The sequence below is a fragment of the Macaca nemestrina genome, chromosome 7 (genome assembly GCF_043159975.1).
Source record: "Macaca nemestrina isolate mMacNem1 chromosome 7, mMacNem.hap1, whole genome shotgun sequence".
NCBI classification, from domain to species: Eukaryota; Metazoa; Chordata; class Mammalia; order Primates; family Cercopithecidae; genus Macaca; species Macaca nemestrina.
Genome location: NC_092131.1, coordinates 34,869,640 through 34,892,142, shown reverse-complemented (window position 1 = coordinate 34,892,142; position 22,503 = coordinate 34,869,640). Strand labels below are relative to the sequence as shown.

Below are 22,503 nucleotides of genomic sequence, written 5' to 3'. Positions count from 1 at the left end.
GTAGTCGTAAGATTCAGTCGGCTCCAATCAAACATGGCAGTGTGGGTCATAATTTACAGTTCGGGCCTTTCTAGTAGCTGCTAGACGCTGCTTCTCTATGGTTATTCGTCTCGGCTTGGTGAGTCAGAGTCAACAGGGGAGACGATCTATATACGTTCTTCTCTATGGTTCCGCGCTCCACGCCCCCGGCGCAGTGCACGCCGGGCAAGAGGAAGACCTCCAGCAGCTCCCCGCGCAGCGCGGCTGTATTTGCGGCCTGTGAGAGTAGGCGCTTCGGACCTGTGTCTCCCTGGCGAGCGGCGGGCAGAAATCTTGAACAAGTGGAGCGCACTCGTCACCTGGATCCTAGAAGGCCGCGAAGGCAGTACCGTTTCTTCAGCGGCGGGTGAGTTTGTGTCCCTGAACGCGTGTGGAAACCGGGAGACCGGGTGCCTCAGCTGGTGGAGGAGGAAAAGCCGGGGTGGCTGCGAAAGCACCAGGGTGGGGTAGAGATAAGGGGGGGGCGCGGAGGCGGGGGTGGGGGAGGGGTCGGCACGAGGCTTGGTTTCTCCTCTTCTCTAAGGCCTGGAAGACCTGTGGGCCCAGCTGGAGCCCGTGGAGGCCAGACCTATGACTTGAGCTTTCCGTCTTGCATTGTCGCCCGCTTTCCCTTTCCCTTCCACGTTCCGCCGCGCAGTGAATCGTCTCTGCCCCTCCTGGGCTCCACGTTAGACCCAAAACGATCGGTCTGCCCCTGGGGAGCCCTTCCCTGAGCCCCCTTGCTTACGGGAGCCCCACAGTAGGTTTTCGGGCCTGGGGCACTGGCCCCAGCAGTTGCCTTGATGTTAGCCTCCACCCACCCTTTTTAGCGAGGTGCTGGCCACCAACAGATATCTTTCCCTTTCTCTTTGGCCATCTAGAGCCCGCCACCAAGCGAACTGGGCCCCACCCCCTTGGAATTGAGCTAATACCTACCTTTTTAGCACTCCTGGCTTGCTTAAGATGGTCATGAATTTTGCCATCCTGCCTCCTTTGAGCATTGGAGGGTGCAGTAAACTGTATATCGCCATTCATTCTAGGCGATTACTAAGCTCCACGTTAAAATGTTACTTTCTCATTTTTCTTTGGTCGTCAATCATGCTTTTAAATACAGTTTTCCGGAATAGACGTAGGACTGTGAAGATTTTTCGGAAGTTATGTAATATGGATTTGTATTGCCATGGAAATGCCATTTTGATACTGGGCAGAGTGGAGCCAAGAGAAGGGAAGAGATTGGACCTCTGTTGCACCCTACTGCTGTATTAGTGTGAAGTATTGTGTATTAGGCCGTGGGCAGTAATGTATAAACAATTTTTGTATTGTCTTTGGAGCTTTTAATTTTTTTAAAGGCCGTTTCCAAAAACGTTCAGAGGACTTTAAAGGGATTAAATTGGTCGTAAGTTATTCATGATTCACGTGAATCTTACACTATTCTAATTCATTTAACTTAAAGCCTTGGTTTTTCTTTTTGTTTTTTCTTTTTAAGCTTTGGTTTTTGTTCCTCTGTAAAATGAATTGATAGTAATATCTATACGTTATTGGGGTTGGAGATTGAGAAAAACGTTATGTAAAATCCTTCGTGCGATATCCAGGTAACACATAGTAAGCATTTAAATCTATACTGACATAATTTTTTATTTAAGAATTTTCAATAAAATGTAAGAGTCCAACCCTGATTCTTGAATTTTTGTTTGTTTGTTTGTTTGTTTTTTGAGACAGAGTCTTGTTGCCCAGGCTGGAGTGCAGTGGCGCGATCTCGGCTCACTGCAACCTCCGCCTCGCGGGTTCAAGCGATTCTCCTGCCTCAGCCTCCTGAGTAACTGGGACTACAGGCGCGCGCCCCGACGCCTGGCTAATTTTTGTATTTTTAATAGAGACTGAGGTTTCACTACGTTGGCCAGGATGGTCTCGATTTCCTGACCTCGTGATCCGCCCGCCTTGGCCTTCCAAAGTGCTGGGATTACAGGCGCGAACCACCGTGCCTGGCCTTCTGAATGTATTTTTAAAGTAAAACTAGTCCATGTTAACATTGGCTAACTATTTCAGACCTAACAGGAATTTGGAATTTTCAAGTTATGTTTTTGTCCACAGACAAATTAACAGTTTAGTTTTCTTATTTACACATGATTTAGTGAAAAATTAAATTATTTTATAGCTTTGGAAGCAAAGGAATCATATATGAATCTTAACATCTTGCTTTAGAGATTTCTTGATTGACTTTTCAAACACTACCACTGCCGTTCACAAAAGGGATTTTTGATTCTTCTTAAATAGCTTTTCTACCTTTTTTTGAAATTTGAAAGTTGTTGAAACTAAAGGAAGAACAAAATTCCACTACCCAGAATTATTGGTATTGGCTTTTAACTTTTTATATAGACATAATTTCAAATTTACAAAAAAAGTTGCAAGAATAGTACAAAAGAAATCTCAGATATCTTTCACCAGATTCCTCAAATGTTAACATTTTGCCAATTTGCTTTATCCTTCTCTTCTCTTCATAGGTTTCTTCTGAAATGTTTTGCTAGTAAGTTGCAGATGTGATGCCCCCTAACCCATAAATACTTAAGTGTATTTCCTAAAAATTAGGACTAGTCTTATGTAACAACAGTACAACAATCAAAATAAGGAAACTAACATTGATAAAATACCTAATCTACAGTTCTTAGATTTTGCCGATTTTTCTGAGTTGGTATACTTTTTTTTTTTTTTTTTCTTGAGACGAAGTCTTGCTCTGTTGCCCAGGCTGGAGCCCAGTGGCGCCATCTCCACTCACTGCAAGCTCCGCCTCCCAGGTTCACGCCATTCTCCTGCCTCAGCCTCCCGTGTAGCTGGGACTACAGGCGCCCGCCACCGTGCCCGGCTAATTTTTGTATTTTTAGTAGAGACGGGGTTTCACCGTGTTAGCCAGGATGGTCTCGATCTCTTGAACTCGTGATCTGCCCGTCTCGGCCTCCCAAAGTGCTGGGATTACAGGCGTGAGCCACCGCGCCTGGCCACTTTTTTTTTTTTTTGGAGGTGGAGAGTCTCGCTCTGTCGCCCAGGCTGGAGTGTAGTGGCGCGACCTCACCTCACTGTAACCTCTGCCTCCCCGGTTCAAGCAATTCTTTTGCCTCATCCTCCATAGAAGCTGGAATTATAGGCACCCACCACCATGCCTGGCTAATTTTTGTATATTTAGTAGCGACGGAGTTTGACCATGTTGTCCAGGCTGGTCTTGGAACTTCTGACCTCATGTGATCTGTGTGCCTTGGCCTCCCAAATTTTTGGGATTACAAGTGTGAGCGCATCGCACTCGGCCAATATACTTTTTTTAAAATGGCAACTATGGGCCGGGCGCGGTGGCTCAAGCCTGTAATCCCAGCACTTTGGGAGGCCGAGACGGGCGGATCACGAGGTCAGGAAATCGAGACCATCCTGGCTAACACGGTGAAACCCCGTCTCTACTAAAAATACAAAAAAAACTAGCCGGGCGTGGTGGCGGGCGCCTGTAGTCTCAGCTACTTGGGAGGCTGAGGCGGGAGAATGGCGTGAACCCGGGAGGCGGAGCTTGCAGTGAGCCGAGATCACGCCACTGCACTCCAGCCTGGGAGACACAGCGAGACTCCGTCTCAAAAAAAAAAAAAAAAAAAACTAGCTGGGCGACGTGGCGGGCGCCTGTAGTCCCAGCTACTCAGGAGGCTGAGGCAGGAGAATGGCGTAAACCCGGGAGGCGGAGCTTGCAGTGAGCTGAGATCCGGCCACTGCACTCCAGCCTGGGTAGCAGAGCGAGACTCCGTCTCCAAAAAAAAAAAAAAAAAAAAAAAAGCAACTATGTGACCTATATTGACAGAAAATTCACCTGTAAATGCACAATTCAGTGATTTTTGGTAAATATACAAAGTTATGCATCCATTACCCCAAAAGGATTCCTCCTTCTGTTTTCAAGTCACCCTGTTCCACCCCAGTTTCAGACAAGCACTCATTTTTCTCTGTAGATGGTAGTAGATAGTGCTACTTTTTTGTTTGGTTTGGTTTTTGAGATGGGGTCTCTCTCACCCAGGTTGGAGTGCAGTGCTACGATCTCGGCTCACTGCAACTTCTGCATTTCAGGCTTAAGCAATCCTTCCACCCTAGCCTCCTGAGTAGCTGGGACCACAGGTGCATGCCACCATGCCTGGCTAGTGTTTTGTATTTTTGGCAGAGATGGGATTTCACCACGTTGCCCAGGCTGGTCTGGAACTCAGGCTCAAAGGATCCACCTGCCTTGTCCTCCCAAAGTGCTAGGATTACAGGTATGAGCCACTGCACCCAGCCTTGCTTTTGTTTTTAAAAAGATGGATTCTTCATGTATTGCTTAGGCTGGAGTGCAGTGGCTATTCACAGGCGTAATCCCACTACTGATCAGTTTGGGAGTTTTGCCCTTCTCTGTTGGCAACCTGGTGGTTCTCTCTCATCCCAGGAGGTCACCATGTTATTGCTGAATGAACTTAGCATGAACACCTCATCGGTAGTGTGCTGCAGCCCAGAACTCCAGGGCTCAGGCGGTCCTCCTGCGTAGCTGTAACTATAAGCATGCACAGGAGTGTTGCTCTTTAATCATTGAAATTGTAAAACAACAAAGTGGCAATGTCAGAAAAAGATCAACTTTTTTGGAGATTTCAAAACAATTGAGTATTTTCATACTTCTGAAAAGCTTTGCTGTAAAAGTAGTTTTTCTGTTAAGCATTTCCCATTCTTCTTTGGGCATAAAACACTTTTTTTTTTTTCCCTAGGAATAATTCCTGCAGACATGACACATAACTGGAAGTAGATATTGAATGAATGAGTGAGTTGTATGTGAATATTCGCTGAGAGGAATCTCAGTTCATTCTTAGCAGCTTTGCTGTAAAAGTAGTTTTTCTGTTAAGCATTTCCCATTCTTCTTTGGGCATAAAACACTTTTTTTTCCCCTAGGAATAATTCCTGCAGACCTGACACATAACTGGAAGTAGATATTGAATGAATGAGTGAGTTGTATGTGAATATTCGCTGAGAGGAATCTCAGTTCATTCTTAGCATTTCAGAAATTTGGCACATAGTGTACTGATGGAGCTAGTCTAAAATAATCTATCCTGGGAGAAATAATTTTGTTTCTATCTGGGTAAGTTTACAATAGGGGAATGCTTATTAGCAGTATTTTACTATATTTTGGATACTTGCAGTATTCTTAAGAGTGCAGAAAAAAGAATAGTCTGAAAGATTTAAAGAGAAAAAAGTGAAAAAAAGAAAAACTGAGTGCATGCATATGTTGAGTAATAGAGATAAGTCTTCAGGGTTTCTTTTTGGACCAAATTTCTTGAGATAAAATTTGCACACAATAAAATGCATCTGTTTTAATTTCAGGGAGTTTCAACAGATGCATATACCTGTGTGACCACCGCCACACTAGAGATAGGAAACACTTCCATCATAGGTTTCTGTTATTTTATTTAATTTTTGGGAGGCCTTGCTCTGTCGCCCAGGCTGGAGTGCAGTGGTGTGATCTCGGCTCATTGCAACCTCCACCTCCTGGGCTCAAGCGATTCTCCCATCTCAGCCTCCTGAGTATCTGGGACCATAGTGCGTGCTACCACACCTGGCTAATTTTTTGTATTTTTGGTAGAGATGGGGTTTCACCATGTTGCCCAGGCTGGTCTTGAACTCCTGAGCTCAAGTGATCCGCCTGCCTTGGCTTCCCAAAGTGCCGGGATTACAGGCATGAGCCACTGCACCTGGCCCAGGTTCCTGCTGTTATTATCATGAGCTATAAAGTTTCATACTTAGCAGGAAAAAGTGCTTTGAACCTTCTAAAAGTGAGATACTTTCAATGTTTTAAAAAATACTATAGAAATGATTTCAGTGCCATAAGATAACTGCATTTCTCTCTTAAATCCCACATATTATATAATCCCTCAGCAAATCCTATTGGCTGCCTTCAAAATATATCCAGGATCCAACAACTTGATAACGCTTTTACCACTACCACCTGTTCCAGGCCACCATCTCTCCAGGCTACTGTCTCTTATATGGATTATTGTGCCAGTCTCTTTCTTCTATCCTGTTCCCTTCCAGGCTTAACACAGTGGCCAGTGATAATGTTAAAATGTGACAAGTCAAAAACTCTTCAAGGCCGGTCGCGGTGACTCAAGCCTGTAATCCCAGCATTTTGGGAGGCCGAGACGGGTGGATCATGAGGTCAGGAGGTCCAGACCATCCTGGCTAACACAGTGAAACCCCGTCTCTACTAAAAAATACAAAAAAGTAGCCAGGCGAGGTGGCGGGCGCCTGTGCTCTTCAGTACAGGCGCAAACTACTCAGAAGGCTGAGGCAGGAGAATGGCGGAAACCCGGGAGGCGGAGCTTGCAGTGAGCCGAGATCCGGCCACTGCACTCCAGCCTGAGCGACAGAGCAAGACTCCATCTCAAAAAAAAAAAAAAAACCTCTTCAAATGATTTTCATCTCATTCAGAGTTAAAACTAAAATGTTTACAGTGTGCCCTACACACTACACGTAACACTCAGTATTTATTTCTGATTTTCTTCATTTATTCTGCTCCAGTCATACTGTTGGCCTTGCTGTTCCTCCCTCAAACACACCATTCCTGCTTCAGCCTCTTTGTATTTGTCTTTTCCTTTGCTTGGAAGTCTCTTTCCCCCAGATATGAATAGGGCTTCCTGCCTCTGCCTCTTTTAAATCTTTGTTCTAATCTTCACCTTCTTGGTGAAGCCTAATCACTGTATTTAAAATAAACTACTCTGTAGCTCTCTTCCCTAATTTATTTTTCTGCAAAGTACATACCAACTTTCAATGTATTATGATTTATTTTGTTTAACATGTATAGGTAACAACAGATAAGCTTTGCTTATGATTATAAAAATTAGTTCTCAATCAGTTTCTTTTTTTTTTTTTTTTTTTTTTTTTTTGAGACGGAGTCTTGCTCTGTCGCCCAAGCTGGAGTGCAGTGGCGCGATCCTGGCTCACTGCAAGCTCCGCCTCCTGGGTTCACGCCATTCTCCTGCCCCAGCCTCCCGAGTAGCTGGGACTACAGGCGCCCGCCACTGCGCCCGGCTCATTTTTTGTATTTTTAGTAGAGACGGGGTTTCACCGTGGTCTCGATCTCCTGACCTTGTGATCTGCCCGCCTCGGCCTCCCAAAGTGCTGGGATTACAGGCGTGAGCCACCGCGCCCCGCTGTCTCTCAATCAGTTTCACATGGCAAAACATATAAACCTGTGTTGAAATAAGTAGTTGGTAATCTCTTTTTAGGCTGCTTAAAGTGGAGATTAGTATTTACCAAAGATGAGAAATGTTTTCTGAATTTCCATGAGACCATTTTTTTTTTTTTTGGAATGGAGTCTCGCTTTGTCGCCCAGGCTGGAGTGCAGTGGTGTGGGCTCAGCTCACAGCAACCTCCGCCTCCCAGGTTTAAGCAATTCTCCTGCCTCAGCCTCCTGAGTAGCTAGGACTACAGGCGCCTGCCACCACACCTGGCTGATTTTTGTTTTTGTTTTTGTTTTTGTTTTTTGAGACGGAGTCTCGCTCTGTCGCCCAGGCTGGAGTGCAGTGGCCGGATCTCAGCTCACTGCAAGCTCCACCTCCTGGGTTCACGCCATTCTCCTGCCTCAGCCTCCCGAGTAGCTGAGACTACAGGCGCCCGCCACCTCGCCCGGCTAGCTTTTTGTATTTTTTAGTAGAGACGGGGTTTCACCCCGTTAGCCAGGATGGTCTCGATCTCCTGACCTCGTGATCTGCCCGCCTCGGCCTCCCAAAGTGCTGGGATTACAGGCTTGAGCCACCGCGCCCGGCCTGATTTTTGTATTTTTAACAGAGACAGGGTTTCACCGTGTTGGCCAGGCTGGCCTCGAACTCCTGACCTTGTGATCTGCTCGCCTCGGCCTCCCAAAGTGCTGGGATTACAGGCGTGAGCCACCTCACCCAGCCCAATTTTTGTATTTTCCGTGGAGATGGGGTTTCACCATGTTGGCCAGGCTGGTCTCCAACTCCTGACCTCCAGTGATTTGCCCACCTCGGCCTCCCAAAGTGCTGGGATTCCAGGCGTGAGCCACTGCCCCTGGCCGAGAGTTTTGCTTATTAAGCATTATTTATATCTAATACTAGTGGAGGGAAAGCGGTTCTAAAGATGAATTCATGGCCCAGTCTTGTAACCATTGTGAGGCTAGGTACTGGGCCATTGCTAGGATATAGTATGCGGCATGAGATAGTATAATAAATTTGTTTATTGAAGTCCTCAGAGTTTTGTTTACTGCTTTATTCATTAATCAGTTTATTCAACAGGTATGAAAACCAACTACCCTAAGAAAGCGCTGAAATAGGCTATTATAATGTTCATAGAAGAGCTTCTGTAAGTAGGACAGTAGTCCTTTCTGTTTTAAAAAGAGGTACAACCCCCAGTTTGGTTTTGGTCAAAGAGTTTTATAGAAAGTTTATTTTAAAACTCAACACATTTACAGTCTTGCAATCTTGTGTTTTTCCTTTGTTAATATGTACTTATAACCTACCTACTGTTTAAAAAGTTTCTAGTACCTCATTTGCCAAGTATATTAAATCCTCCTAGGGGCTGGGCGCGGTGGCTTATGCCTGTAATCCGAGCACTTTGGAAGGCCGAGGCCAATCACTTGAGGCCAGGAGTTTGAGACCAGCCTGGCCAAACATGGTGAAACCCCATCTCTACTAAAAATACAAAAATTAACTGAGCTTGGTAGCATGCACCTGGTGGTGTGCACATGTAATCCCAGCTAGGCTGAGGCAGGAGAATCGCTTGAACCCGACAGGCGGAGGTTTCAGTGAGCCCAGATGGTGCCTCTGCACTCCAGCCTGGGCGACAGAGCAAGACTCCATCTAAGAAAAAAATTCATCCTAGGGATTCTTTTACCTATAAAGTTTTCTAAATATTTTAAGTATGTTGTGTTTTCTGAAGTTGAAGTTTAGTTTTATTGAATATGATATCCCAATTTAAGTGAAAGGAATTCTGAGGAAGTAGAGCGGTGAGCATGTAGGTCATGCTTTCCTATTTTTTTTTTTTTTTTTTTTTTTTGAGACGGAGTCTCGCTCTGTCGCCCGGGCTGGAGTGCAGTGGCCGGATCTCAGCTCACTGCAAGCTCCGCCTCCCGGGTTCCCGCCATTCTCCTGCCTCAGCCTCCCGAGTAGCTGGGACTACAGGCGCCCGCCACCTCGCCTGGCTAGTTTTTTGTAGTTTTTAGTAGAGACGGGGTTTCACTGTGTTAGCCAGGATGGTCTCGATCTCCTGACCTTGTGATCCGCCCATCTCGGCCTCCCAAAGTGCTGGGATTACAGGCTTCAGCCACCACGCCCAGCCATGCTTTTCTATTTTTAAAGAAATGTCTAGTAAATAGGTAAACAGATACTGAACTTCATTAGTCATGAAGGAAATGTAAATTGCAATAAGAGTGTATTTTACTTATAAAATTATGATAATTTTGACACTGATCTATTCTAACATTGATGAGGATTTGAGGAAAGGGCATACACATATTCTGGTGTGGGAGTATACATTTGTATGCTAGTTTTCAGGGATGCTTTTGGAGGTAAAATTTGAATACATAATAGTTTTTTTTTTTTTGAGATGGAGTCTTGCTCTGTTTCGCAGGTTGGAGTGCAATGGTGCCATCTCAGCTCACTGCAACCTCCGCCTCCCAGATTCAAGTGATTCTCCTGCCTCAGCCTCCCAAGTAACTGGGACTACAGGCACCTGCCACCACACCCAGCTAATCAGATACATATAGTTCTGACCTGTATTAGAGAATTACCTGTACAGATGCATACAGTTATATGTCTGTTATCTCCAGGAACGTTCAGCATTATTTGTGAGAACTGAAAGTGGAGCCAAGCCAGCTGTTAATGTTGGTTGAATAAATATGTCCGTATTATAATAATTTACTGCATTGTTATTATGTTATTATTTTTGAGACAGTCTTCCTCTGTTGCCAGGCTGGAGTGCAGTGGCTTGATCTCAGCTCACTGCAGCCTCTGCCTCCTGGGTTCAATTGATTCTCCTGCCTTAGCCTCCCAAGTAGCTGGGACTACAGGCATGCGCCACTACGCCTGGCTAATTTTTGTATTTTTTTCATCTTTTATTGCCTATATTTTGTTTTTCTATGTATCATTAATTCTTAAAAATTAAGCTTTTGAATGTCATTGGCTATTTATTAGGCTTCAAAGATCTTGATGGAGAAGTCTTAGTTGACTGCCAGTTTCTTAAGCTGGGTGTAAGGCTGGGGTGCAGCGCACACTGGTTTAGTGTGAGCAGTGATCACTAAGCATATGAGCCACAGCCACCCCAGCTTTACCTCATTCACAGGCAGAACTGGAAGGTTGGTCCTGGATGGCTGCTTGGTCCTGGATGCTTTAGTGGTCTCTTGATTGTGGAAAGCCTTGTTTTGGAACAAATGTTTCCATTGATACAGATGAGAAATGCCTCTTTAATATTTTTATAAACCATTTAGAACCCAATAGATTTGGTTTGTGAGTCACTCTCTTCTGAGTACCAAAGGATTTCATGGTTGGAAGGTGCGCCTTTTCGTCTTGGCAATGAGCAGCATTTAATGGAGAGACCATGCTTGTATTTGATTTTTTTTTTTTTTTTTTTTGGTTCATTTACAGAATCTGAGACTTATTCAAACCACCAGCTGTATTATCAGGAAGGAACAAATCCAAGTTTTGACATATTGTCAGTGTGCTGCATGTTGTATTTTCAAATTCCTTAAGTGGTTTCAACATTAGATGACCAGTTCTTTGGCACTGATGTGGTTTTGACAATGTACAGTAGATCTGACCATAGCTCTGAAAAGTCTGGCTGGCATTACCACATCCCAAGCTCTCTGCCTGAAGAGAAGGAAGCGCCAGGCTTGCACGCTTACTCGGCTGGACTGCAGGGAAAGAGCTGCAGCACCAGCCTCTCACTACTGCAGCCACCCTCTCTCCTAATTTTTGTATTTTTAGTAGAGACGGGGTTTCGCCATGTTGGCCAGGATAGTCTCAATCTCTTGACCTTGTGATCCGCCTACCTCGGCCTCCCAGAGTGCTGGGATTATAGGCGTGAGCCACCGCGCCCGGCCAATTTACTGCATTATAAAGAGTGGAATAAGACTTTATTTTTATTTTTTTATTTTTTAGACAGAGTCTCTGTCGCCCAGGCTGGAGTGTAGTGACACGATCTCAGCTCACTGCAAACTCCGCACCCCGGGTTCAAGTGATTCTCTTGCCTCAGCCTCCTGAGTAGCTGGGATTACAGGCATGTGCCACCACACTTGGCTAATTTTTGTATTTTTAGTAGAGATGGGGTTTCACCATGTTGGCCAGGCTGGTGTAGAACTCCTGACCTCAAGTGATCCACCTGCTTTGGCCTCCTGAAGTGTTGGGATTGCAGACGTGAGCCACCGTCCCCAGCTTGGAATAAAACTTTTGTGAACTGACATGAAGAGATGGCATTTATAATGAGGGAGAAATTCTCGTAATGTGATTGGTTGTAGAAAAATAAAAATTATTGGCCGGGCGCGGTGGCTCAAGCCTGTAATCCCAGCACTTTGGGAGGCCGAGGCGGGTGGATGACGAGGTCAGGAGATCGAGACTATCCTGGCTAACACGGTGAAACCCCATCTCTACTAAAAATACAAAAAAAAAAATTAGCCGGGCGTGGTAGCGGGCGCCTGTAGTCCCAGCTACTTGGGAGGCTGAGTCGGGAGAATGGCGTGAACCCAGGGGGCGGAGCTTGCAGTGAGCCGAGATCGCGCCACTGCACTCCAGCCTGGGAGACACAGCGAGACTCCGTCTCAAAAAAAAAAAAAAAAAAGAAAAATAAAAATTATTAGTTTGTAGAAAGGTATTAAGAAGAGCACAGCAGTAGATACCAAACTGTTGGGATTGGGGACAAGGAAGTGGGAGACTTACACTTTTTGTGTTTTCTCTTTTTATGTTTCTGTAAAACATAAAAGACAAAATAGTAGAGAGAAGTATTTGTTTTTTTGTTTTTTTGAGATGGAGGTTCGCTCTTGTTGCCCAGGCTGGAGTGCAATGGCGTGATCTTGGCTCGCTGCAACGTCCACCTCCCTGGTTCCAGCGATTTTCCTGCCTAAGCCTCATGTGTAGCTGGGATTACAGGCATGCGCCACCATGCCCGGCTAATTTTGTATTTTTAGTGGAGATGGGGTTTCTCCACGTTGGGTAGACTGGTTCTAAACTCCCAACCTCAGGTGATCTGTCTGCGTCGGCCTCCCAAAGTGTTGGAATTACAGGTGTGAGCCACCGCGCCTCCCCAACCCTGTTTCTTAAAAAAAAAAAAAAAAAAAAAAAAGAAGTGTGTTGCTGAAAATAAAGTTGGAGATGAAAAAAAAATTTTTTTTTTTTTTTGAGACAGGGTCTTGCTCTGTCTCTCAAGCCATCCTCCTGCATCAGCCTCCCAAGTAGTTGGGACCATAGGTACACACTACCATGCTTGGCTGATTTGGAAATTTTTTTTAATACTAAAAATGCTAATATTTAAATATTAACATTAAATGCCAATATTTAACAAAATGACAGTTTTCTTTAACATGACAAACTAAGTGAAACAGTTAAATATGTTCTTCTTTTTTCTTTTTCTTTTTCTTCCCACCCCGAGACAGAGTCTTGCTCTGTCACCCAGGCTGGAGTGCAGTGGATTACAAGTGATTCTCTTGCCTCAGTCTCCCGAGTAGCTGGGATTATAGGCGCACACCACCATGCCCTGCTTATTTATTTGTTTATTTTTTGTATTTTTAGTAGAGATAGGGTTTCACCATGTTGGCGAGGCTGGTCTTGAACTCCTGACCTCAGGTGATGCATGCGCTTTGACCTCACCAAGTGCTGGGATTACAGGCGTGAGCCACTGCAACCAGGCTGTTCTTAAACTTTAAAAAATAAAATGCCAGCTTCTGATTCTTCAGTTTTGATTCAAGAATGGTTACAAGGTTTACTTTTAAGTTTTTTAAAAAAACTATTGACCTTTTTTTTCCTCTTGTCAAAAGTTGTATGTTCTCTTTGTATTTGAATGGTTACTATATGACTGGAAGTCAGAAGTTTATTTCCCCCTACTGAGATGTATAGTTTATGAGCACATTTGCCTCTTAGGAAGTGGCCAGCATTGAAGCAACAAATACCATGTAACTTGGTACCTTTAGTTTTTAGGATTCTGATAGATACAAGAAAAATGGGCTGCGTGCGGTGGCTCAGGCCTGTAATCCCAGCATTTTGGGAGGCTGAGGCAGGCAGATCACGAGGTCAGGAGATCGAGACCATCTTGGTCAACATGGTGAAACCCCGTCTCTACTAAAAATACAAAAATTAGCCGGGCGTGGTGGTGCACGCTTGTAATCCCAGCTACTCAGGAAGGTGAGGCAGGAGAATTGCTTGAACCCGGGAGGCGGAGGTTGCAGTGAGCGCAGATTGCGCCATTGCACTCCAGCCTGGCGACAGAGCAAGACTCCGTCTCAAAGAAAAAAAAAAGGCCAGGCATGGTGGCTCACGCCTGTAATCCCAGCACTTTGGGAGGCCGAGGAGGGCGGATCCCTTGAGGTCAAGAGATGGAGACCATCCTGGCGAACATGGTGAAACCCCGTCTCTACTGAAAATACAAAAATTAGCTGGGCGTGGTGGTACAGTCCTGTAGTCCCAGCTACTCGGGAGGCTCAGGCAGGAAAATTGCTTGAACCTGGGAGGCAGAGGTTGCAATGAGCGGAAATGGCGCCACTGCACTCTAACCTGTCCACAGAGTGAGAGTCCGTCTCAAAAAAACAAAACAAAACAAAAAAAGAATATCAGAACACTTAAAAAACTATTAGATACCCATCTGGATTCTCAGTTTGGTCTAAAAAGATTCGTTCGTTTGGTATTTAATTTTTGGATATTAACTGAACCTGAAAATTTTTTTCTTCCTTTGTATGTATTCCTACATGATTGTAGGAGTCTATCCTGAACTTGGATCATGTACATTTTGGAAACTTACTTTAGAAAAAATTTAAGTTGTAAGAATTCTCAATGAACAGACAGAAAACAGGGTCTTTGCCAACTTCTTTGGGTAAGAAAAGTTCAGAATTTTGCAGATACTCTAAAAATGAAAGTCAGCAAAGAAGGCATAATAAAATTGTGAAGTTTTCAAATAAAATGATTTGTCATGTCCTTTTTTCTTTAGACTGCTGCAGTAAGAATGTCTTTTCCCCCTCATTTGAATCGCCCTCCCATGGGAATCCCAGCACTCCCACCAGGGATCCCACCCCCGCAGTTTCCAGGATTTCCTCCACCTGTACCTCCAGGTAAGTTTGTTGATACTGTTTTTTGTCGTTAAACTTGTACTTTTGTCTTTGTGATATTAACTTCAGGAAAATGTTAGATATGTGACTGTTAGTGAAGATGCCTGTCAGCATCGTTTGGAAAATGTGGATGTCTCTTTTTCCTATAGCAGTAGCTTTTATATCTGACTGAGGATCAAACTCATCTACAAAGTTTTTTTTTTCCTCATCTGGAAAGTTTTTTTAAAATTCTTTTTTTTTTTATTTTTTGAGATAGAGTCTTGCTCTGTCACCCTGGCTGGAGTGCAGTGGCATGATCTCAGCTCACTGCAACCTCCACCTCCTAGGCTCAAGCAATTCTCTGCCTCAGCCTCCTGAGTAGCTGGGGTTACACATGCCTGCCATCATGCCTGGCTAAGTTTTGTATTTTTGGTAGAGACAGGGTTTCGCTATGTTGGCCAGGCTGGTCTCGAACTCCTGGCCTCAAATGATCCGCCTGCCTCTGCCTCCCAAAGTGTTGGAATTACAGGTGTGAGCTACTATGTCCGGCCTAAAAATTCTATATTTAAAAAAATGGGTAATACATACACATTGTTCAAAAACAAACAAAAAATACAGAAAGTAATACAGTGAAAAATTTTCCTCATATACCCCCATAACTGCTGTTGCTATCCCCTTACTAAAAAGGGAAGCAATAATGTTATTAGTTTTTTCTTTATTTTTCCAGATACTTTAAAGTGTATATTATAAGTCAATATAAGTAAAGATTTATGGAGTTAAAAAAAAAATGTTCAGACCCTGCTCCAACCCCCTGAATCAGATCCTCAGAAATTGGGGCTCAGGAATCTTAATTTTTAACACGTTCACAGGTAATTTTTGGCACTCATTTAAGCATGGAGAATCCACATTTGAGAACTATTATCCTGAAGTACATAGTTAACATTGCTTATGCTGGGTGTGATTGTGTGTGTCTGTTGTCCTGGCTACTCAGGAGACTGAGGTGGGAGGATGGCCTGAGCCCAGGAGTTCAGGTCCAAAGAGTGAGACCTCATCTTTGAAAAAATGATTATCTTTGCTTATAAGAAATTTTTCTTTTGACTTAAGAACATTGCAGTTGGCTGGCTCATAATGGGTTGTTAATTCATAGCATGTATGTTACGGGGGTTGTAATAAACAGCACATTTGTCTTTATTTTGTGTGTGTGCACGTGTGTGTATGTGTGTTTTGGGTACTCACTTTGTTGCCAGACTGGAGTACAGTGGCGTGATCATGGCTCACTGCAGCCTTGACCTCCTGGGCTCCCATCTCAGCCCTCCTGAGTAGCTGGGACCACAGGCTTGTGTCACTATATACTGTTAATTAAAAATTAAAAAAAAATTTTTTATAAAGATGGGGGTCTCACCATCTTCTCCAGGCTGGTCTTGAACTTCTGGGCTCAAGGTATACTCCCACCTCAGCCTTCCAAAGTTCTGGGATTACAGATGTGAGCCACTGCACCTGACCTTGTCTTTATTTTGGATTTAACTACTCATTGTAAAATTTTGAATTTACTACCATAGGCTCAGCTTTGGTAGCCTTCTACCCTTGGGTCTGAAAAGCCACAAGATAAATATGAGAATTTCTGTGGAATATTATTTAGCACTTCAAGAATTGGGGGAAAATCATAATTAAAAAAAAAAAATCAGGCCTGGCACAGTGGCTCATGCCTGTAACCTCAGCACTTTAGGAGGCCAAGGTGGATGGATCACCTGAGGTCAGGAGCTCGAGACCAGTCTGGCCAACTTGGGGAAATGCTAAAAATACAAAAAATTAGCCAGGCGCAGTGGCTCAGGCCTGTAATCCCAGCTACTCAGGAGGCTGAGGCAGGAGAATCGCTTGAACCTGGGAAGCCGAGGTTGCAGTGAGCCGAGATCATGCCACTGCACTCCATCCTGGGCAACAAGAGTGACACTTTGTCTCAAAGGGGAAAAAATCAGAACAACTGTTTATGCATGTGTATTATGGAACAGAATGCAGTACTTTCTTTTTTTTTTTTTTTTTTTTTTTGAGACGGAGTCTCACTCTGTCGCCCAGGCTGGAGTGCAGTGGCCGGATCTCAGCTCACTGCAAGCTCCGCCTTCCGGGTTCACGCCATTCTCCTGCCTCAGTCTCCCGAGTAGCTGGGACTACAGGCGCCCGCCACCTCGCCCGGCTAGTTTTTTGTATTTTTTAGTAGAGATGGGGTTTCACCGTGTTAGCCAGGATGGTCTCGATCTCCTGACCTCGTGATCCGCCCGTCTCGGCCTCCCAAAGTGCTGGGATTACAGGCTTGAGCCACCGCGCCCGGCCAGAATGCAGTACTTTCATAAGTTATTTTAGACATGCTTGTAGTGGAGCTGCTTTAAGCTGTGCTTCTAGATAATCATGGATATGTATTTATTATCATCTGCTGCCAGAGGAGTAATGTGAAAGTTTACACTACTACTTTACTCCATGTAACAATTACTGATTTTAAGAAGTAACTTAGTTGTTTTATAATGGACCATAAATAGATGAAATTCTACTGGAAGGCTGTGGCTGGCCCTTTGGACAAAATTTTTTCCTTAAAAGAAATAAATTTTGCTGAAAGGAAATTCTGTTGAGAAAATTGAGAGAATGTTGCAGAAAACTGAATAAAGTTAGTTATCGGCCATCAAACAGATTAATAGTTATAGAAGGAAAGTGTTTTGAACAACTTTCATTTGGGCATCAGTTTTCTCTTTGGTCCATATATCCTGATTTTCTTCATACATTTATAGGCTCATAGTGCAGATCTGGATTTTAATTTTTAGTTTATTAATTTTTTTGAGACAGGATCTCTCTTTGTCTCCCAGGCTGGGAGTACAGTGGCACAACCATAACTTAATGCGGCCTCTATCTCCTGGGCTCAGCTGATCCTCCTGCCTCAGCTTCCTGAGTAGCTGAGACTATAGATGTGTGCCACCATGCCTGACTCAGATCCGTTTTTCAATGGGCCTTACTATAACCATGATGCAAAGCCCAAGTGTTCTAGAAGTTACAGGCTGGGCATGGTGGCTCATACCTGTAATCCCATCACTTTGGGAGGCTGAGGCAGGAGGATCTCTTGAACCCAGAAGTTCAAGATCAACCTGGACAACATAGGGAAGAAAGACCCTGTCTTGTGGGGAGGTTGGGGGGGGGTGGCAGGAAGCTTAATCACTTGTTTAGAATCAAAAAGGATGGTTATGGAGAATTTGTGCTTTAATTTCCTTACCAGTAGATTGGGTTTATAGAAAAGATTTTAAATTTTTGAATTTTTTTTTTTTGGCTTTTTTTGAGAGTCTTACTCTGTTGCTGGAGTACAGTGGCGCCATTACAGCTCACTGCAGCCTCCACCTCCTGGGTTCAAGTGATTCTCCTGACTCAATCTCCCTAGTAACTGGGGTTATAAGTGTGTGCCACCATGCTCGGCTAATGTTTGTATTTTCTGTAGAGATGGGATTTTGCCATGTTGGCTCAAGTGATCTGCCTGTCTTGGCCTCCCAAAGTGTTTGGATTATGGGTGTGAGCTACCGTGTCGCCCTACTCTCTGCCTTTTTTTTTTTTTTAATAAAGAATTAGAGTTTTGCTGTGTTTCCTAGGCTGGAGTGCAGTGGTTTTACACAGGCACGATGATAGCACACTGCAGCCTTGAACTCCTGGGCTCAGGGATCCTTGTCCCTCAATTTCCAGAGTAGCTATAACTACAAGCAAGATTTTATTTATTATTATTATTTTTGGGACAGAGTCTTGCACTTGTTCCCCAGGCTGGAGTGCAATGGCATGATCTTGGCTCACTGCAACCTCTGCCTCCCAGGTTCAAGCAATTCTCCTGCCTCAGCCTCGCAAGTAGCTGGGATTACAGGCACGCACCAGTATGCCTGGCTAATTTTTGTATTTTTAGTAGAGACGGGGTTTCACTGTGTTAGCCAGGATGGTCTTGATCTCCTGACCTCGTGATCCGCCCGTCTCGGCCTCCCAAAGTGCTGGGATTACAGGCTTGAGCCACCGCGCCCAGCCTTAAAATAACTTTCAAAGGATTTGTTTTTACTTTATTTATTTGAGAAAAATTTATGTTTATCGTGCACAGCGTCTTGAAATAACGTATATGTTGTAGAATGACTAAATTGAGCCAATTAACACGTGGTGTATTACTTTACATACTTACTTTTTTTGCTGTTGTGAGAACACTCTAGATTTTAAATGTAGATTTTCTTTCGGTCATTTTCAAGAATATAGTACACCATTACTGATGGTATCACCATGTTGTACCATGTGTCTTACTTTTTCTTTTTTCCTTTTTTGTGGAAAATGGGGTCTCACTATATTGCCCAGGCAGGTCTCGATCTCCTGAGCTTAATCTATCCCCCCACCTGTGCCTTCCTAAGAGTTGGAATTACAGGCGTGAGCCACCGCGCTGGCTGTTTTTACTTTTAAAGGATTCTTTTTTTTTTTTTTTTTTTTTTTGAGACGGAGTCTCGCTCTGTCACCCAAGCTGGAGTGCAGTGGCCGGATCTCAGCTCACTGCAAGCTCCACCTCCCGGGTTCACGCCATTCTCCTGCCTCAGCCTCCCGAGTAGCTGGGACTACAGGCGTCCGCCACCTCGCCCGGCTAGTTTTTTGTATTTTTTTAGTAGAGACGGGGTTTCACCATGTTAGCCAGGATGGTCTCGATCTCCTGACCTTGTGATCCGCCCGTCTCGGCCTCCCAAAGTGCTGGGATTACAGGCTTGAGCCACCGCGCCCGGCCCTAAAGGATTCTTTAATATCATTGTTCACCTATAAGTCGGTCTGTATTGGTGAAAGGCGTTGGTTTTGAGGATCACTGAACCATATGAACCCGAATGGATAACTGTCCAGAATTTTATGCTCTTTAAGTCAAAAGCATATTGAGGTGGCCAGTTTGTTTTCAGAATAGTCTTTTTTTGTAAGTTTATATGGACCAACCTGATAGCACATTCCTTTTGAAAATAAGCTAGTATTTATCAGTATTTCATTTTCATTTGTCCTATATTTCCACTTATGTTAATTATGAGTAAGGATACTTAATTGTGTGGCATGTTGTTGATAGAGAATGCAGTCATATAAAATCAGTGTGGTTTTTCTTTTCTTAGGGACCCCAATGATTCCTGTACCAATGAGCATTATGGCTCCTGCTCCAACTGTAAGTATAACTTAAAGGAAGAGTCATGAGTTATGGTAGTGCTAGTGCTTTTAAGCTAAACAGTGTGATAAACTTAAATACATTATGAGTATTTAAAAGAATAACAAGGACAGAATGAGAGCACCCCTAGCATATCATTTATTTGAATAAGTATCATTTTCACTTAGGTGTGCATATATGCAGTTGCACCTGCAATGTGCTCCCTAAGTAGATAATTCTGTGATTTTCCTGTTATTCTCTAGACTCTTCATATACTTGTTATTACAGATTTAGGGCTTTGGCTCTTCATTGCTTTCTCATCTTGGTCCTGGGAGATGGGAGAAGGATGTGACATGTCTGATCTCTTAAAAGAACATAGGAATGATCCTTGTAAAAATTAAAATTTTGAAATGAAATTTGTGTGGAGTACCTTTTACACGTTTCCTCCTAGCTTCCTAATTTTTCACCCTTTCCAAGCGATTTTTATCTTAGTTTTCTCTGTCTTCTAGTGTGGTATGTTCAAGCTTTGTAAGACTTTACTAAAACCTTTCTTCTGCTGAAATGCTCTCATTCATTATTTTCTTTTTGAACCTTAATTGAATGTGGAGAACCTTAATTCTCTACATTCATCAAATCTTCTGAGCATTACAAGCACCTTTGTTAAGAATGCTGCTGTACTGTAGCACATGAATAGATAATAACTCTCTTAACTTTTATTTGGAATTCTACGAGGGAGGGTAGGTCTCTTTATTTTCAGTGTCTTTTAATATCTGGGTTTTGAAAAGGGATGAGGACTGTTATTCTTGGTAAAAGGGAGAGAGGAATTACGTGGGCAAATGAGAACCTGCTGTGAGGCCGACCACTAAGAAGATGTGGTTCTGCAGCCGAAGGGGAGTTCAGCTTTTCTTGCCTTGGACACCAAGAGTTGGGCCATGTTTGAAAGCCTCAGGCATGTACTCTTCCTCCTTGTATTTCAGGCTAGAGAAAGCTAGAATTTAGGAGCGGAGCAGCTCTCCCATTTCACCACTGTTTATTCGGTGCCTCCTGAGGGTGCTTGCTGAATTCAGTGTCAAGTACAAAGATGTGTTTCTTCCCCGGGAAAGTTGAACGTCATGAAGGGAAAATAAGATAGCATAAATAACTGATAAAAGGCAAAATATGGGGGAGAGTGCTGTGGAGTATTTGAATATTCTGCTAGAGGATTAGCATGGATAATTGAAAGTTGCTTTTATATTAGTACTGAGAGTAAAATTATGAAAAAAACTTCTGGATATATTTGATAATTTTAAATGTTTTATGTATTTTTTTGTTGGGTTGGGGGGCGGTGGGGCAGTGGGGCGGAGTTTCTCTCTTGTTGCCTAGGCTGGAGTGCAATGGTGGCATGGCTTACTACATCCTCTGCCTCCTGGGTTCAGCGATTCTCCTGCCTCAGCCTCCCGAGTAGCTGAGCTTACAGGTGTGCGCCACCACGCCCGGCCAATTTTTTATATTTTTAATAGAGACGAGGTTTCACTTTGTTGGTCAGACTGGCCTCAGGTGATCCGTCTGCCTTGACCTCCCAAAGTTCTGGGATTACACACATGAGCCACCACACTTGGCCTAAGGCATAAATTTTAAATGTTTAAGACATAGGCCAGGATCGCCTGAGACCAGGAGTTCAAGACCATCCTCGCCAACATGGTGAAACCCTGTCTCTACTAAAAATACAAAAAATTATCTAGGCGTGGTGGCGCACATCTGTAATCCCAGCTACTTGGGAGGCCGAGGCAGGAGAGTCCCTTGAACCCAGGAGGCGGAGGTTGCAATGAGCTATTATGCCACTGCACTCCAACCTGGGCGACAGAGCGAGATTCCGTTTCAGAAAATAAAAATAAAAATTATGTCTTAAACATAACAAAGTTTTCTTGGTTATTTTTGTTTCTTTTTTAAGAAGAAAGATAATCTAGTAGTAGAGGTTTATTTGTCACAAATAAGTTTGCATTAATGAAATGTGCTATGCACTGTAGGAGTTTTAGAAGTATACAAGCATGCAGAGCTTAAATAATGTGCTATATATATTTATTTAATCCTGATGTTTTTAGCCTAATGTTAATTGGGGTAGGAAATTTAATTGCTGAATCAATTTTTATTTCGTTTCTTCACCTTAGGTTTTAGTACCCACTGTGTCTATGGTTGGAAAGCATTTGGGCGCAAGAAAGGATCATCCAGGCTTAAAGGCTAAAGAAAATGATGAAAATTGTGGTCCTACTACTACTGTTTTTGTTGGCAACATTTCCGAGAAAGCCTCAGACATGCTTATAAGACAACTCTTAGCTGTAAGTTAAACTGTTTATTTTTCATTAAAAATTTTTTTATTATTCTACATTTCAAACTTAAGCAGAAAGAGGACTTTCAGTGATTGCTTTTTATTATAAAAAATTCAGTCCTGCAGCAAAGGTGAAAGTAGTACAGTGAACACATTTGTATTCTTTTCCTAGATTCATCAGTGAACATGTTTAGATACTTTATGTACACATGTGTACCACACACACTTTTTTCTTGGATAATTTGGAAGTAAATTGTGACATGACATTTTACCTGTGAATCCTTCATTTATCTCCTAAGAGCAAGGACATTCTGTGACATAATCACAATGCCACTATCACATATGAAATTTGGCCCGGTGCAGTGGCTTTTGCCTGTAGTTGTAATCCCAGTCCTTTGCGAGGCTGAGGCAGGAGGATCTCTTGAAGCTAGGAGTTCGAGACCAGCCTGGGCAACATACTGAGACACATCTTTACAAAAAATTAAAATATAATAGCGCCAGATGCAGTGGCTCATGCCTGTAATCCCAGCACTTCAGGAGGCTGAAGTGGGTGGATCATTTGTGGTCAGGAGTTCGAGACCAGCCTGACCAACATGGTGAGACCCCATCTTTACAAAAAATACAAAAATTAGCCAGGTGTGGTGGCGTGTGCCTGTAATCCCAGCTACTTGGGTGGCTGAAGCAGGAGAATCCCTTGAACCCGTGAGATGGAGGCTGCAGTGAGCTGAGGTCGTGCCACTG

The 22,503-nt window shown here is 43.6% G+C and overlaps 1 protein-coding gene and 1 pseudogene across 1 annotated transcript in view; one reads left to right on the top strand and one right to left on the bottom strand.

Moving 5' to 3' along the window:
• The first annotated feature begins 205 nt into the window (after positions 1-205).
• LOC105494295 (RNA binding motif protein 25) overlaps positions 206-22,503 on the top strand; it is a 70,973-nt gene continuing 48,675 nt past the window's right edge. Inside the window, exons 1-4 of the mRNA XM_071099902.1 lie at positions 206-385; positions 14,200-14,320; positions 19,429-19,478; positions 21,605-21,772. Of these exons, the coding sequence (XP_070956003.1) occupies positions 14,215-14,320; positions 19,429-19,478; positions 21,605-21,772 (324 nt within the window). The 5' untranslated portion in view covers positions 206-385; positions 14,200-14,214. The remainder of the gene's footprint in view (positions 386-14,199; positions 14,321-19,428; positions 19,479-21,604; positions 21,773-22,503) is intronic.
• On the bottom strand, positions 10,232-10,855 carry LOC105494294 (required for meiotic nuclear division protein 1 homolog pseudogene; annotated as a pseudogene).